The 17876-nt window shown below is 33.8% G+C and overlaps 1 protein-coding gene across 2 annotated transcripts in view; it reads left to right on the top strand.

Moving 5' to 3' along the window:
* HTR2C (5-hydroxytryptamine receptor 2C) overlaps positions 1–17876 on the top strand; it is a 281512-nt gene that overhangs the window by 104984 nt on the left and 158652 nt on the right. The window contains exons 2-3 of one of the 2 annotated variants that reach the window (XM_012451777.2): positions 1081–1186; positions 5436–5749. In XM_012451777.2, coding sequence (XP_012307200.1) covers positions 1152–1186; positions 5436–5749 — 349 coding nt within the window. In that variant the 5' untranslated portion in view covers positions 1081–1151. The remainder of the gene's footprint in view (positions 1–1080; positions 1187–5435; positions 5750–17876) is intronic. The other variant, XM_012451778.2, reaches the window with a different exon arrangement.

Genomic DNA, 17876 nt, shown 5'->3' with positions numbered 1-17876 from the left:
CTCTTAAATAGCTTTATAATTTCAGAAAAGAATACAGTTAGATGTTTGGTGAGGGTAGAGAGTGTAATCAAACCCTAATAGAAAATGCAGGAAAGAGGTTCTTAGTAAATTTGCATCCAGTCTACTTTTGGCCAACACTTTAACATATCAATTATAGTGACTGCTAATTGATGAATAACCCACTATGTAAATATTTGGTTGGGTTTGATGCAGCAAATAACTCTGAAAAACAGCCTACAGAAATAAGAGATATTCACTCTGAAATTCTTTGATAAGTTGTTTGGATTTCATGTTTTCTGCCTAGTACTTTAGAAGATGTCTTGTTACTTCTTAATCCACAAAAGAAACTAAAGACTTTTGTTTCAATCATCTAATGCAACTAACTTTTAGTTTGCAATTTTCAGTATTATACCATGACCCCTCTCTGTAACATTATCTGTTGGCTACTAACTGATCAGTACTAGAGTGGTTGCTATATTTAATACAGTAAATTTAATCAATTCATTTATTTGGTGTAAACCTGTTGCTGCCTTATGAAGAATGTTGGTGGTTAATGCAAAAGTATAAAGAGAACTATGTTATTGCAGTTTTCTTCACTTTGAAGCAATCAAAACTAGAAATGTTTAAGATGTGTTCAGTTTATAGAATGCTTAAAACTTGCTTTGGTTTACCCTGTTGCTATAAGATGAAACCTTTTTATTCTAGACCTGCTATTTAATTATTAGATCACGTATTTTCTCTCAATGGTTTGGAAACTAAGAAGAATATATTCTTAATTTCTTTCTTAAAATACTGATTTGAAGCCATGTGTACTCCAAGAGGGGGAAATTTGGTAGAAACCATGTATAAATAAAACATATAGAGTAAATTTTTAAAAACTGTGACAATCAATAATTGAAAAATCTGCCCTATTTGCCGTATTTTATGACTTACACAGTATAACATGCTTGCCTGTTTGTTGAATTAAGTAATAACTGTTTCTTATCACCAATTAAGTGTATTTAAGTTTATTTAGTTGGTTTCTATGTGAGTTATTTGGACTTTTAACTGATTTTCTCTTTCTTCTTTTTCTCTCTACAGAAAGGATGAATCTAATCTGTTAATTTCCTCTTCTCAATTTTAAACTTTGGTTGCTTAAGACTGAAGCAATCATGGTGAACCTGAGGAACGCGGTGCATTCGTTCCTGTAAGGATATTACCAATTATTATTTTAGTAAAAAGATAACTTTGCTTGGTTGGTTGTTCAACATTTAAAAAATGTTTCTTTATAACCAGCTATATTTGCATCAATCTGCATAAATAACTTGCATTCCAAAAGACTAATATTATGGGTGTTTCCTACTCAAAAATAATTAATGGGAAAAAAGCAATAATTTGGACTCTAATAAGCACCATATCTCATGTATTTAAACAAGTAATATAATGATAATGCCCTCAATTCAAATAATCCCAATGTTCATGGTTACTTTTTCCATGGGTAAAGCTTAGAAAGGAAAAAGTTTCTTTCCTTTTCCTTCTTGCATGAACTGAACAGTTAGGAGAATGAAATGCCTCTGGTTTTGTGAAGGATAGTTAAGGTAGCAAAAGAAAGGTCAGAAATTAAGGAGTAGGGACTTGGCAATGTAGCAGGGTGGGAAAAAAAAAATGTCATCCTCAGAAGTCTTGATGCAATGACCCAGTAGTTGCAGTCAATAGTATGCAACATAAAGCGAGTAGGTAAAGAATGAGATTCAAGTAATAGGCAGTTCTACATTTGATCTAATTCAGGCATACCTTCTTTTCACATAGTAAAATGTTGGAGTGATTTCTTCCAAACCTACTTTTTGAGGAACAGGGCATAGGAAAAAAGATCCAAAGCTATGTATACTCTGATAGGTATAGTTGAGAAACCCCAAATCTCCTTGCTCCTAGGTAGTCTTCTTTATGATTCTTGTAAAGAAGCTCACTCAGAAAAAAGTTTACAGTGTGGTGCATATAAATTACAGCAACATTGGATCCACTGCCATGTGCATCACCGTGGCCCATCTTGGGTGTGATTGTTGTGACGATAGTCACAAGTACGCAAGATTCCAAGAGAGCTAGAACAAACAACTGGGAAAGAAAAGTGAAGGACAGTGATAAAGAAGAGAAAAAAATGTTGAGTATGGGAAAATGAAAGGACAAGTATTCCTACCCCATGAGCCTGTGCCAATTTAGTATATAGCCATTGGCCCATATACCAAAGTATAGGGCTGCCATAAAGGGCACCAGATTATTCTGCTATGAAATTAATTAAAGAATTCATATACTTTTTTAAAAAAATTCTGTTGAGAGAAACAAGAAACCATTCCTGTCTTCTAACAATGCCCATTGTCCTAAGTCATACAAAAACTCAGTAGATTTTAAATGTATTCATCTTTTTAAGTTAAGTTATTTTGTTTATCTACTAAGAATGTAAAATTATATTTTCATTAAAACTTTAGTAGCAATGAGTAAATTATATGCATTTCAGAGGGAAATTATGACTTTCATGTGTTTCCATTGAGATTCCTATGAGCTTAAAAACAATTAGCATAAGCTTTCAGAGCAAGACCTAAAGTACTCCTCTTTTGTAAAAGGACTTTATAATTTCACTGAGCATGTATTAAAAATTAGTTTTAATTATAATACAGCCAATTCTTCATTACAAAACTGTAGAATGAAGTGTTAAACTTTAATAAAAATTATGAAATCTTGTCCATAGGTAGTGCTCAATAAAAATGTATTAAACTGAATTTAATTGAAACCAGGAAAGTGAAGCATATAGTCTTTCAAGATTTATCCTAACACCATTACCTTATTTTGTAATTCACAACAGACATGTTTAGATGTGACAAGACTACTTCCTTCAATAATTCAGCATTTGTCTCATGGATTTTTTAATTTTGAAAAAATATTTCTGACCAGTAAAGATAGGCTAGATAACTACTTGAAACAGTCCAAACTCAAAGATACTCAAATTCATAATTCGACACAATTTTTGTGTATGTTTTTGTTATGCACAATTTTGTCCTGTACTCCTCTACCATTTTTAGAGACATATGAAGGAATTTCGATGTTTTCACAGTTTACTTAGAAAATTTGAAGCAGACTACATATTCCTCTAGGACCTTATTCTATAGGTTTAAGGATAAATATATTTGTCATTCTGCAATCAACAACTGAATAAGCAGTTTAGTATTTGAGATCAATTTTTGTGGGACTACTTGTCATGATCATCAGCTAATTTAAAACAGAACATTGTTTTTTAAAATGCCAGGAGGACAAGTGTTTCATCAACTAGGCCAGAAAAGACCCTGGAAAATGTACTGGATTTAAGATTACTTTTCTGAGTCCAGTTCTTCACACATAGATATAAATTCAAAATAAAATCGGGGCTTAAATTATCCTGGCAAACTTTGAAATACTTGAGTTGGGATATAGCAACCATAAAATACTTTTGTTTAACTATGAAGGCAGACAGAAGGTAAGCTCCAGCATTTACTGAGGGCCTATTATGACACAGGTATTATTTTTAAGTTTGACATGTATCATTTAATTTTCACAACAATCATTTGATAGAGATCATCCTTGTATAGATGAAGAAGTTGATGTTCTGACAGGTTAAGTGACTAGTCAAAAATTATTGAGGTCATATAGCCAGGACATTAGCCACGTGTCACATGCAATAAATACAGTGACAGAGTAATCAAAGCTGAGAACAACTAATTTGCTTCTATTTATTTGGTCCTTTATTTCAATAATTTTTACTCATATTAATCACAGACTAATTATGGTATAGATTTTGGAATCCTGTATTATTTTTGCCTATTTTCTTTGTTCTGGGAAAATAATGCATTTGGAAGAATTTACTGATTACTTCTCATTATTTGATAAGAATTACGATTTCTCTAATAATGGTAGTAAGCAATGAGTCAATTAAATCATGTATATATTTTCTCCGCCTGGAGATACTATCTTCAGTTCAAAGAACAAGTGATTGGGATAATGACATAAAAATACTTAACATGGAGAACACATAGACTCTGAATGCTATATCATGTGTTCCATCTCCCTAATTTCGGAAAGAATCTTCCTTTGACTATCTTGCATAGAAAACAATATAGTATATATTGTGCAACCAGAGGCAATGTTATCCTCTATAAATAATATCAAAGTTGAATAACCACTACATATAGGAAAGGCAACCTCGTGTTGCTGTTTAATATTCATTAAATAACTATTACGACACATGGAATAAACATAAATTAGTCATTCACAGATAACATTTCTTGGTTTTAAGCAGGAAATGTTGAACATGCTAGACTGTCTTGTCTATTTTATTTAAGAAAAAACTGTGTAGCTTTATCAGACATTTTAGGAGCTTACACTTTGAGAGAACACTTATGTACGTAACTTGAATAAATCTCATGTCGCCGGGGGCGGGTAATAATTTAGAATGTGCAAATGACAACCCCATCTATCTCTTGCAATAGCCTGCCACCTGGCCTGAAATTCTTACTGGTAGAATATACCTAAGGACCATCATGAGAAATGTACATTTTAAATGACTTAAGAGATTTAATTCCAGTGCATGAAAAGTCACAAATCCATAGGCATTAATCATCACCACAAATTATTTTCTAGCCTAGAACATGGCCCAGAACATATAAGACAAATGTTAAGAAACAATTGAACCTGCATAATGCCACTTTGCAAATGTGAGAAGGTAGAAAATGTTTTAAAAAGAAATGAATGGGTACTTTTGTCAAAATCCACTGTACCTCTTTCAGACACTTGCCTGAAGTTGGTCTGATGGCAACTTAATTCCTTCTTAGCTTTGGATCAAAAGATGGCAACTTCCAATTTCCTTGTTAGGGCAATGGATCCTTTAAGAAAATCTCCCTTCATCCTGTTACCAGCTGTCTCAAAACATATCTAAAGGAATTAGTATTTTAAAAATATAAAGAGTAGGCTATTACAGCAAATCAAGCAATACTATGGTTTCAGATCTCAGTAAAAATTTAAAACATAGACTTTGAAATCAGTGAGACCTGAGTATGGATCCTGGCCCCACCACTTACTGGCTGTTTTGGCTTGAAAAATTTACTTATCCTTTCTGAATCTCACTCAGTCTTCTCATCTACATGTTAGATATAAATTAGAACTGACATTGTGAGGTCATTTAATAAGATCAAATGAGATTATACATATACATTTCAGCAAACTAAGTGCCTAACTCATGATAATTACTCAATAAAAGTTAGTGTTTTTTGGAGAGAAAGAGGAAATAGTGAGATTTAATTAAGAGAGTAGAAATGATGATGATGATGATGATGATGACAATGATCTTTGAAGAAGCAGTTGTTTTGCATGAGAAACATATTGTATATAAGCAATATAATATGTACCTGATTGGTTTTTTTCTTAATTTTCAGTGTGCACCTAATTGGCCTATTGGTTTGGCAATGCGATATTTCTGTAAGCCCAGTAGCTGCTCTAGTAACTGACATTTTCAATACCTCCGATGGTGGACGCTTCAAATTCCCAGACGGGGTACAAAACTGGCCAGCACTTGCTATCGTCATAATAATAATCATGACAATAGGTGGCAACATCCTCGTTATCATGGCAGTAAGCATGGAAAAGAAACTGCACAATGCCACCAATTACTTCTTAATGTCCCTAGCCATTGCTGATATGCTAGTGGGACTACTTGTCATGCCCCTGTCTCTCCTTGCAATACTTTATGGTAAGTACAATTTTATTCACTTTTCAATCTCATATTATGTTATAAGTTTGTGCCAGGTGTTATAGTAAACACTCATAAAATTAATTATTTCACTTGTAACGTCTGGAAAAAGAAAAAAGCAAATTGTGTGACAGAAGGAATTGGATGTATGTATCATATTTATTAAATAAATCAGTAGCAGCCTTCAAAAAGCAAAACACACACTTTATAATATATTAAAATCATACATAGTTGCTCTCTTGCTTAGTGTCTTTTTAAACAATGAATGAACAGTTAGTTGCCTTACAATGTACTGAATGGAACAGTAACAGAAACATCTTTCAACCCCTGTGTTCTGGGAAGTACACATACCTACTACCATCTCTGATACAAAGAAAGAAAAACAGGCTCATCCTCTTTAATAAATATATTTTAAAAAATCCTTTTTAAAGCTTGCAAACTAAGTGCTTGGCACAAAGTAGGCACTCAATAATAGATATTCTTCTTGTTGATGGAGTCTATGATTTGTGTTATTACAAAGAGACAAGAGATAGCAAATTAATTACTAAGTATATAAGTGCAAGTTCACATTATCACTATAAATATTCAGGCATCGAAAGTTTCAATATATTGATTTTAAAGAGGTTTTTTAATTTTTCTTTTGATTTTCTTCCATCCCCTCATTCTGTTCATTTTAACCTAAGGTTTTGTTTCTAGCTAATATTTATGATGAACAATCAAAATTGTTTATGCGATTCTACAAATTATCTTTACTAGGACATTGGAGAGCCCAGTTTGAATTTAATTGCTAATATGCTTATCTCACAAAGAAGTAAAATAGACTTCCAGTTGTCTGGAGTGTATCATGAAATTAGACTAGAAGAAATAATGTTGAAAGTGTATCTACTTGTTGAATCCTAAAAGAAAATAAATACATCTAGAAAATAATCTCTCATGAAATATTAAAATTAATTAGCCTGTTCTAAACCTACAGCAATAGTAGATTATCTTAATAGGCATTTTATAAAGTGTTCTCAGAAAATATGCCTTTCTTATTCTTCATCGAGTTTCAGTGATGTATTTCCCTCAAAGCACCAGTATTTTATTGGTTCAGTGGGCATTTTAACACTCTATTGCTCCAAAATTAAGAAAAGATTACTGGAATGAAGTGAAACTGTGATTTAGAAAGTATACTTTGTTCTGTCGTGTCTGTTTTGCCAGGTTCTCCCCTTAAAAAAAATGTGAGTGGCCAAATAATGGTATTAGCATAAATCCAAGTCTCTTAACATATCTATTTTCCTGCCCAAATAAACAAAAAACAATAAGAAAAACTAAAAACTACACAATACCACCATTAAGTGTAGACAACATTCAAATTTCAAATTACCTGTAAGTAGAAAAACAAAAAGGAAATCACATTGAACTATCTATTAGGCTCTTACCCCATGCTGTTATGTAGAAGAAGAGTACTCCAGGAAAAACAGCATGAAATAAACTAGGGGAAAGCTATTAGGAAGGCTAAGATTGATCTAAAATCACTACAAGTGGCTGGGCGTGGTGACTCATGCCTGTAATCCTAGCACTTTAGGAGGCTATGGCAGGCGGATCACTTGAGGTCAGGAGTTTGAAACCAACCTGACCAACATTGGGAAACCCCAGCTCTACCAAAAAAAAAAAAAAAAAAGAAATACAAAAATTAGCCAGGCCTGGTGGTGCTTGCCTGTAACCCCATCTGATACAGAGGCTGAGATGGGAGGATCACCTGAGCCTAAGAAGGCTGAAGCTGCAGTGAGCCGTGATCGTGTCACTGTACTTCACCCTGGGTGACAGAATGAGACCCTGTCTCAAAAAAAAAAAAAAAAAGAAGAAGATTAAAACTATCAGAAAACTCAGAATAGAAGGGAAGTTCCTCAACTTGATAAAGGGGATCCACAATTATCCTTAAGCAGACACTGTACTTTATGGTGAAAGATTGAACGATTTCACCTGAAGTTCAACAATAAGATCAGAATGTCTACTTTCACTACTCTTACTCAACATCATACTGCAGGTTGGAAAGAAAGGAATAGAACTGTTTTGTTTGAAGATAGCATAATGTCTACATAGAAAATCCTAAGGGATCTACAAAGAAGCTCCTAGAAATAACAGTAGCCTGCTTCTAAAATGGCCCTGAATGATCCTTGCCACAATGATCCCCTCTCTGTTGGTGTGAGAATAGAGCAGAAGTGATTGGATGCTACTTCTGAGATTACATTAATAAAAGACTGTGACTTATTTCTTGCTTGCACTTTCTCTCTTGCTGGCAATCTCTCTTGCCCATTCACTTGCTTGCTCTGATGAAGCAAGCTGCCATGTTGTAAACTGTCCTATAGAGAGACCCACAAGGCAAGGAATTGAGAGAAGCCTCCAACATCCAATGTGGATCCAAGGCCTTCAACCCAAAAGCCAGCAAATTATATGAGCCACATGAGTGAGCATAGAAGTGGACTTTTCTCCAGTTGAGCCTTAAGGTGACACCTTGGCTGAAAACTGTCAACCTGGCTGACACCTTGATTTTAGCCATGAAACATGCTGAAGAAGAGTATATGATATGACCTGATGCTTGATTCACAGAAACTGTGAAATTATTAATGTTTTCATAAGCTACTAATTTGGGGAATAATTTGTTATGCATTCACAGATAACTAGTGTAACTATTAAGTAAGTTTAGCAAGCTCTTAGGATGTAAAGCCCATATGCACAAATAAATTGTGTTTCTATATAGTAGTGATGGAAATTGGAAGTCAAAATTTAAAAGAGTACCATTTATAGTATCATAAAAATCATAAAATCATAAGTGTAAATGTACCAAATTATGTGCAGGACCTGTATGCTGCGATCTTCAAAACACTGATGAAATAAATTAAAGACCCATGTAAATGGAGAGATCTATTCTGATTATGGATTAGAAGAATCAATATTATAAGATGTCAGTTTGCCCCCAAAGGATCTGTATATTCAACACAATTTCAACCAAAAACCTCAGCAGATTTTTTTTTAATCAAAAAGCTGTTTCTAAAATTTATGCAAGAAGGCAAAAGAACTACAATAGCTGAAACAGTTTTGTAAAACAGCAAAATTGGAGAACGCATGATACTGGAATTTAGGACTTACTGTCAAGCTACAGTAATCAAGAAGAATGGTATTGTTGGAAGGAAAAGTACATATATAAATGGATATAAATAGAGGATCCAGAAATCAACAAATATAATCAATTAATTTTTTTACTAAAAGGCATTTCAAGGAAGAAAGAATAGTCTTTTCAACAAATGTTGTTGGAAATCCACATTCAGAAAAAGAATCTGAATTCATATTTCCTTATACAAAAATAAACTCAAAATGGAATATAAAGCTAAATTTAAAATGCAAAACTACTAAAATTCTGGAAGAAAACAGAAGAAAATCTTTATGATATTGGGTTAGGCCAAGAGCTCATACCTATGACATCAAAAACCACAAGCCATAAAAAGAATGGGTAAATTGAACTTCATCAAAATTAAAAGCTTTTGCTCTTTGAACAACAGCATTGAGCAAATGAAAAAAAGCCACAAATTGATAAAGAATATTCAGCAGTAACATATCTAGTAAAGAATTTGCAAGAACTGTCAAAATGAAAAATAAATGGCTAATAAAAAAAGTTATTTGAACAGACACTTCACCAAGGAAGATATGTAGCTATCAAATAAATATACAATAAAATGTGAAAAAAAAAAAGAAAAAAAAAAGCCACTTGCTGGGTGTGGTGGCTCACGCCTGCAATCCCAGCACTTTGGAAGACTGAGATGGAAGAATCGCTTGAGCCCAGGAGTTCAAGACCAGCCTGGGCAACATGGTAAAACCCCATCTCTACAAAAAGATACAGAAATTAGCTGGACATGGTGGTGCATGCCTGCAATCCCAGCTACTTGGAGGCTAAGGTGGGAGGATGGCTTGAGCCCAGAGCCCAGGAGGTTGAGGCTGCAGTGAACCGAGATCACACCACTGCACTCCAGCCTGGTTGACAGAGCAAGACCCTGTCTCAAAAAAAAAAAAAAAAAAATGTACTTAAGAGTCTTACAGTAGAGAGGCTCAAGAGCAGACAGTTACCCTGCAATATGGCAAATAGGATGAAAGAGAACTATAAGATCAAAAAAGGTGGTCAGTGTAGTGTCAGAAAGCTTCCAGAGGAAGTGACATCTAAGTGAGGATCTAAAAAATATGCAGGAATTAACCTCATTACAATCTTAGTGACAGAGTGAGACAATGTCTCAAAAAACAAAACAAAACCTCAAAAACATTTGTAGTAATTAACCAAAAGGATAGTCATCATATATCTTTAAGGAAAAAATAAAAAATCATTGCTGTTCTAAATCTATTTTCCTTATACACTGAAAGCAACCCTCAAATTGCCCCTTACCATTACATGATATTTCAATATATGTGTTTTCATTTATATAGCTACTGTTTGCAGATTAAAGATAGGTTATAAATATGAGCCCATTTAATTCCTATATAGATAACAGACTTTAAGGCTGAAGTTAGGTAATAATGAAGATTTGAATTTTCAAACATTCTTATTGGTTTAGGAACTCAGATCACACACATTTTTCTTGTGGCGAATTGGTATGTTTTTGTCTGAGTTGATGCATCTGTGTGTAAGTGCAACTACCTCCAGAACTGGCTAACTTAAACGGTACCTTCAGAGGTAGTGAAACGTGAATCATCATTCCACCCCATCAGTGCATTTCAAGTAGCAATGAACTCTTGAAAAAAAAGAATGATAAAGAATTTTGCTTCTGCTAAATTCATCTTGAAAACACTGAACCTGTAACATTTACCCTGCCATTGTTCAAATAATTTTTTTCCAGCTTCTTTTTCCCATCCTGTTACCATGTCATTGTATGTGTATGAGGTGTCACATTTAATCTGTTCTGTCTTCTATTACTTTGAAGAAATTAGATATATATCTCAAATCTTTGTAAATAAATCAATTACATAAAGATATATTATTCAGCTATCAACACTGTCTAGAGGTGAGTCTTTAAGAAAGTTGTATATAATTATTTGTATGTAGCTTTGCAGGAAACTACAATAATCATAGCTAACAGTTGTTTTTCCTTACATGCCAGGCACTGTTTTAAGCACTTTACATGTATTTAATCATTTAATTCTTACAAACCATATGATTTAGATTCTGTTGTCATCTATAGTTTACATACAATTGAACAGAGGAAGAAGTTTTTTTGGTAATTCACAGAAGGTCACATAATTCGTATATTGTAGAGCAGGAATTTTAAACTAAGGCTGTGTGGCTTTTGAACCAATGTGTTTAAACACTACAATAGATAGCAGAGAAAATATCACCCTCTTTGTCAAAGAGACAAACCTAAGTAAATACCTACAAAGAAAGGTAGCAGACACAATGAAAACATCAACATGTCCAGTTTTAATCAGACAGCAAGTTCATACACATAAGAGGAGGAGGTAATGAGACTGAATATATATGAAATTATTGGACTAGAGCTGGGTAAAGAGAGTTCAGGAAGACTTCACAGAGATGGTGAAATGTCAAGAGCTTAGCAGTTGTTTTCATTGTATTTTTTTTATTATTATTTTTGTGGAGATGGGGTTTTGCTATGTTGCCCAGGCAGGTCTCAGACTCCTGAGCTCAGGGTTATTTTAAAATTCTCACAAAAACATAACATTATAGACTTGAAAAGTGAAGATCATTCATTTGGCAATCATTTATTGAGCACCTACCTATACCAAGCACACATCTAGGTTCTGTGTCTTGTGCACAAAACAAATTTCTGCCTTCATGCAGCTTACTTATTTCTCATTTAGGCAATAACTTGCCCAGGGTCACATGATTAGACTACTAGACAGCGAAGTCAAAATTGGACCCTAGATCTTGCTGATTATAACACCATATTCTTGTCATTGTAGCATGTTAACACTCGAAGTTTACATTTAAAAGGCAGAAGAAGATTTTGGGGAGGATGTGGGACATGTAAGCTTAATTAGAGGAAAATTAAAACTCAGATTGCTCCCTAGAATGCCAAGAAGGTAAGTATGCTGTTTAAAGAAATGCTTCAAAATGGGCAGAAATGAAGGTAGTTTTGTGAGTTGGATCAGTGCCTAAATGTTCATTCGGTGTCATTCAGGTACTTACTCCACCATATGCTTCAAAATGACTATTTAAAAATAATGAGGCATTTGGTTGTCATTGAGGTACTTAGTTCACAGTATACTTCAAAATGATTATTCTCACTCCCATAGATATGTAACTATTTTTGCAGTAGTGTATTTCCACAATGGCCTCCGATCTCTAGTTTGAAAATATTGTTATTGCTGTAATTTTCTCCCCCTTCAAATTCCTACTCACTCCAAACTTCTGGGAAGATCGACTATGATAGGATTCTTACCTGAGTTCTACTTTTCATTAAAATAGAAAAAAAGCAAAAATAAAACAACAACAAAACAGAACTAATTTCAAAAAGACTAAGACCATTAAACTTAAGAGATGCAAGCTGAGACCCGGGAACAGATATATCAGATATATAACAACGTCTTCAAATTGCTAATGCAAGTGAGCATACATCATTAGATGTATTAATGTTCAGACACTTTTTAATATAATGATACAGAAACTCTCAGGCTTTAGCTATTTAGACCATGAATAAGTTAGAATGAAATAAACCACTTAAATCAGCAATTTTTGGAATAATATCTTAGACAGCACATATTTATTTTAGTACAACAAAGGCATGCACAAATAAGAAAAATATTTAAATATATTTGAAAAGGTATTATGTAATTTGTGAAAATCTCAGTATCTCTTATGCAATAAGCTGCATTTTTACTTACAGCATTATTATTTTTCTTGCCATTCTTAGAGTATTTTCAGATCCCCTTCCAAGTCACCTAGCAAGTGTTCTCCAGGTACTCTTTGATTCTCTCAAATGAAAAGCTCATGCCTTCTGGTCCACTGTACCAGAATTTTAAGGCTCATGATCCATAACTAATTCACTAGTGCAATACAACGAAGAATATCATAAACATAGAGTAGCTGACATAGCTCTATAGATAAACATAGAGTAGCTGACAAAGCTCTATTTTTGCATACAGATTGGCAAAATTCCCGAGGGGTATTATAATGCTGCATTTAATTAGCTACCACTAAAGTCACAATATCACCCTATTCCTCACCCAACAGAAGCCAACCACAGATGTTCCCATCCTTTGTTACCAGACTAGCACCTCTTCTTTTCATCACTCCCAGTTGAATTGCTAATCAGCTTCATCCACAGTCAACTTTAGGAACCCAAGAAATTGTTTCAAAATATTTCTAAGTTCCATAGTAACAATTAGATCTTCTAGGCTCATCTCAAAACAAATAAACAAACAAACAAATCTGTTATTAAACTTGTATTGTTATATAATATTTGATAACTATTAAAAAAATACATGATTCAGGGACAAGATGGAGTAGACTCACTTTTCCCTGATGATCTCCTCTAAATACAACTAAATAAATAATTTGATAGACATTTATAAAAAGGACTCTGAAAGTGCAAAGAAGATGAACTGGCTGGGGAACTCAGTACTTGAAGAATGACATTGTGGTGACTTCCCAATAGTTTCTTTTTATCTCCAATGTGTCTTGGTCTAGGTACTGGAGAGGCCTGCAACTCAGTATTACTAACAGGTATAGACAAAACCAAAGAAACCAAAGCATGGACTTAGAAAACGACTCATATTCAGTGATAGGGTGGCCTTATCTCCCAGTAGTAGCGGAAACAGATCTGGGTGCAAGATAGAATGCATTCCCTCTAAGATTAAGGTGAGGATATCTATTCTCACCACTATTATACAACATAGGACTGAAAGTTGTTTTAAGTCACCAAGTTTGTGGTAATTTCTTACAGCGGTTATAGGAAACTAATATATGTGTCTTCCTTTGTTGGATAGCCATCGCAATAAGGCAAAAAAAGGCATATGATAAGAAAGAAATAAGTAAAACTGTTCCCATGTGCACATGATGTAATTGCTTTTGTAGAAAATCTCAAAGAACCTACAAAGAAACTCCTAGAATTAGTGAGTTCAACAAGGTCACCAGGGTATAAAATCAACATGCAGAAGTCAATGACATTTTTATGTTAACAATGATCACATAGAAACTCAAAATAAAATTCAATATTACTTATGATAACTTAAAATACTCAGGTCTAAATGTAATAAAATATGTGTGAAATTTGTAGTTAACATTACAAAATGTTGATATATGAAATCAAAGACCTAAATAAATCAAGAGACATACACTGTTCATGGATTGGAAGAGTCAGCATCGTAATGATACCAGTTTTTCCTTTATTAGTTTGTTAGACCTCTATAACAAACTACCAGAGACTGGGTGGCTTAAACAACAGAGTTATTTTACCAAAGTTTTGGAGGCTAGAAGTCAGAGGTCAAAGTGTTGGTAGAATTAGTTTCTTCTAAGGTCTCTCTTCTTGGCTTTGTAGATGACCATCTTCTTCTTGTAACTTACACATGGTCTTCCCTCTTTACTATGCCCACTTTTCTTCTTCTTAGAGGATACCAGTCATATTGGATTAGGACCCACCCTAATAACCTTATTTTAACTTAATCACCTCTTTAAAGGCACTACCTCTAAATACAGCCACGTTCTGAGGTGCTGGGGTTAGGACTTCAACATATGAATTTTAAGGGGACAAAATTCAGCCCATAACAGTTCTCAAATTTATTTAATGCAATTTCTATCAAAACCCCAGAAAGGATTTTTAGACATGATCAAGCTTGTTATAAAATTTATATAGAAAGGCACAGGTATGTCCTTGAAGAGCTAAAACAACCTTGAAAAAGAAAAAAGTGAGAGGAATCATTGTACCTGATATTAAGGATCACAAGACAGCTTCAGTTATCAAGACAATATCACACTGGCAGAGGAAGGAACACAAAGATCAATTGAACAGAACAGAGAATTCAGAAATATACCCACATAAATATGTCTAATTGATTTTTGACAAAGGTGCCAAAGTAATTCAATAGAGGAACAAATGGTGCCAAAGAAATTGGTCCTCCATAGTTAAAAACAAATGAACTTTGATCTAACCTGATACCTTATACCAAAATTAAAACAGATCATAGACTTAAATGTAAAATGCAAAACTATAAAACTTTTAGAAAAAAATTGCAAAATTTTTAGATTCTAGGGCTTGGTAGAATTCTTAGATTTTGACAGCAAAATTCCAATACATAAAATTTAAAAAGCTATAAATTGGACTTTATCAAAATGAAAAACTTTTGCTCTGAAAAATAGCCCTTTAAAGGAATGAGAAGACAATCTACAGAAGGAGAGAAATATTTGCAAATCAGAAATCCAACAAAAGAAGAATGTATTAGTTTCCTGTATCTTCTGTAAAAAAATCCACAAACTTGATGGCCTAAAACAACAGAAATTTATTCTCTCCCTGTTCTGGAGGTCAAAAGTCTGAAATCAGTATTATTAGTCTGAAATCAACTTGTCTATAAGGTCATGCTCCCTCCCTCCAGAGACTCTAGGAGAATATCCTTTCTTTGGGAATTTTAGATTCTGGTGACTACCGGCATTCTTTGGCTTGTGGCCACATCACTCCATTCTCTGCCTCTGTAATTACATTGCCTTCTTCTCATCTTTCTGAAATTTGCCTCTGCTCCCCTTTTATAAGGATACATGTGATTGTATTTAGGGCCCACCTATGTAATACAGAATGATCTCTTCATCTCAAGATCCTCAACTTAATTACCTCTGCAAAGACTCCTCTTTATTGCCGTACAAGGTAACAAAGGTTCCAGGCATTAGGATATGGCTATCTTTTGGGGAGTAATTTTTCACCCTACTATAACTAGTATGTAGAACATATAAAGAACTTTCCAACCACAGCAGAAAAAAGGTAAAAATTTATTTAGATAATGTGCAAAAGACCTAAAGAGACATTTCATTGTACAGAATATAAAAGATGCTTGACATCAATTATTAAACATTAAGGAAATGCAAATTTTAAAAGTGTTGTCAATCCTAAAACTTTTAAAAGATCACTTGAGGCCAGGAGTTTGAGATGGGCAACACTGCAAGATCCTATGTCTATAAAAAACTGGAGAAAATAGCTGAATGTGGTGGTGTAGTCCCAACTACTTGGGAGACTGGGGCAGGAGGATTGCTTGAGAGTTTAAGACTGCAGTGAGCTGTGGTCAAACCACTACCCTCCAACGTGTGCAACAGAGCAAGACCTCAAAAAACAAAATGAAATAAAAACCACCCAAAACCACTATGAGATACTACTCCATATCTATCAGAGTGGCTAGAATAAAAAATAGTGACAAAACTAAATTCTGCCAAGGCTGTAGAGAAACTGGATCACTCATGCATTGCTGGTGGGAATGTAAAATGGGACAGCAGCTTTGGAAAACACTGGCAGTTTCTTACAAATCTAAACAAACAATTACTAAACAATCCAGCAGTTGCACTCCTGGGCATTTATCCCAGAGAAACGAAGATTTGTATTTACACAAAAACCTGTCCACTGATGTTTATAGCAGCTTTATTCATAATAGCCCCAAACTGGAAACAACATTTAACAGGTGAACAAACTGTGGTACATCCATACCATGGAATACCACTCAACAATAAAAAGGAATGAACTACTGATTCTCGCAACAACTTGGATGATTCTCCAGAGAATTAGGCTGAGTGAAAAATGCCAGTACCAAAACATAACATGCTGTTTGCTTCCATTTATAAGTCTTTCTACGACAAAATTATAGATATAGAGACCGGGTTAATAGTTCCCAGGATTTAATGATAGGGAGCAGAGAAGGAAAGTGGATCTGGTTATAAAAGAGCAACAGGATAAATCCAGTGATGTTAATAATGTTCTGCATCTTGGCTATATCAATGTCAATATCTTGGTTGCGTTATTTTACTGTAATTTTTCAAGATGTTACCATTGGAGGGAACTGAGTAAAGACCACATGTGATCTCTCAGCATCATCTCTTGCAACTAACTGCATGTCAATCCACACTCGCCTTTAAATAAAAATTTCAATTAAAAAATATATATGTAAGGCATATATAAGTTGTGAAGCAACCCAGACTCATTTCATACTAAGACCTGGAACTTCCATCTCTCAGGGGACCTTGACCTCTCTAGTGAGGAAATATATATATATATATAAATGTATAACAATACATATATGTGTAATATAATAATACTGGCAGCAGAAAATAGATACTACAGACAAATTGCTATTATTTTAGAAATTACATCCTTCAGTGAGGACAACGTTTATAACTAAGGTTATAAAAATTTTAAAAAAAACTGGAGTAAATTGTCCTTGTCATCATTCTATTATAGATTAACACAGTTTTTAATTAAATCGTGAAAAAGAAACCCTATTTTCTATAAATAATATTCTATAGACTGCCACAGCACCATCAACCCCCAATTTATATTTCAATCACATCTCATATATTTCCAATATAATTTTAATTTTTTTGTGACCAGTTTAGCCACAAATTCATAATCTTCAAAAACATAATGAAACAACAAACAAACAAAGAACAGGAAAATTCCAAAATGTATAAGGCCAAGTTGTCTTTACCTTTTCTTTGTAAATTCTACTGCAGCCAAACGAGTACCTAAATCGTTCAGGTAAACTGAACATTCTGTGCCTATGAACTCAACTTGAAATTCTATAGTGATAGGACTCCAAAAAGCCACCCAACAAAAACTAAAATCACTGAATGTTTATATTCACCAACATAAATTTTTTTTCCTTGTGTGCTTAAAATCGCCAATGTATAGGTATCAAATAGTTCAAACGTGTTTAATTGAAATTTGCTAACAGGATTATGTTATATTCTACAATTTTAATTTGCAAGCACCATTTTACTATTTAACAAAAACAATACCTAGCCTAAATATTTCTGCTAATGCATATTAGGAAACCACCTCTCTATTTCTTGCCAGCCTACTAAGATTCCTGTAAAGAGATAGGTGTGTGTTCTCCACATTGTAAGGTTAGGAGGAATAAAACCTTAGAAAACACAAACACACATACACACAAACAC

This window comes from Aotus nancymaae, unplaced genomic scaffold (genome assembly GCF_030222135.1).
Source record: "Aotus nancymaae isolate 86718 unplaced genomic scaffold, 86718_ANA_hifiasm-v0.15.2.pri h1tg000004l, whole genome shotgun sequence".
Lineage (NCBI taxonomy): Eukaryota > Metazoa > Chordata > Mammalia > Primates > Aotidae > Aotus > Aotus nancymaae.
Note: the sequence above shows the minus strand (reverse complement) of the source record. Positions and strands in the feature narration are given on the sequence as shown.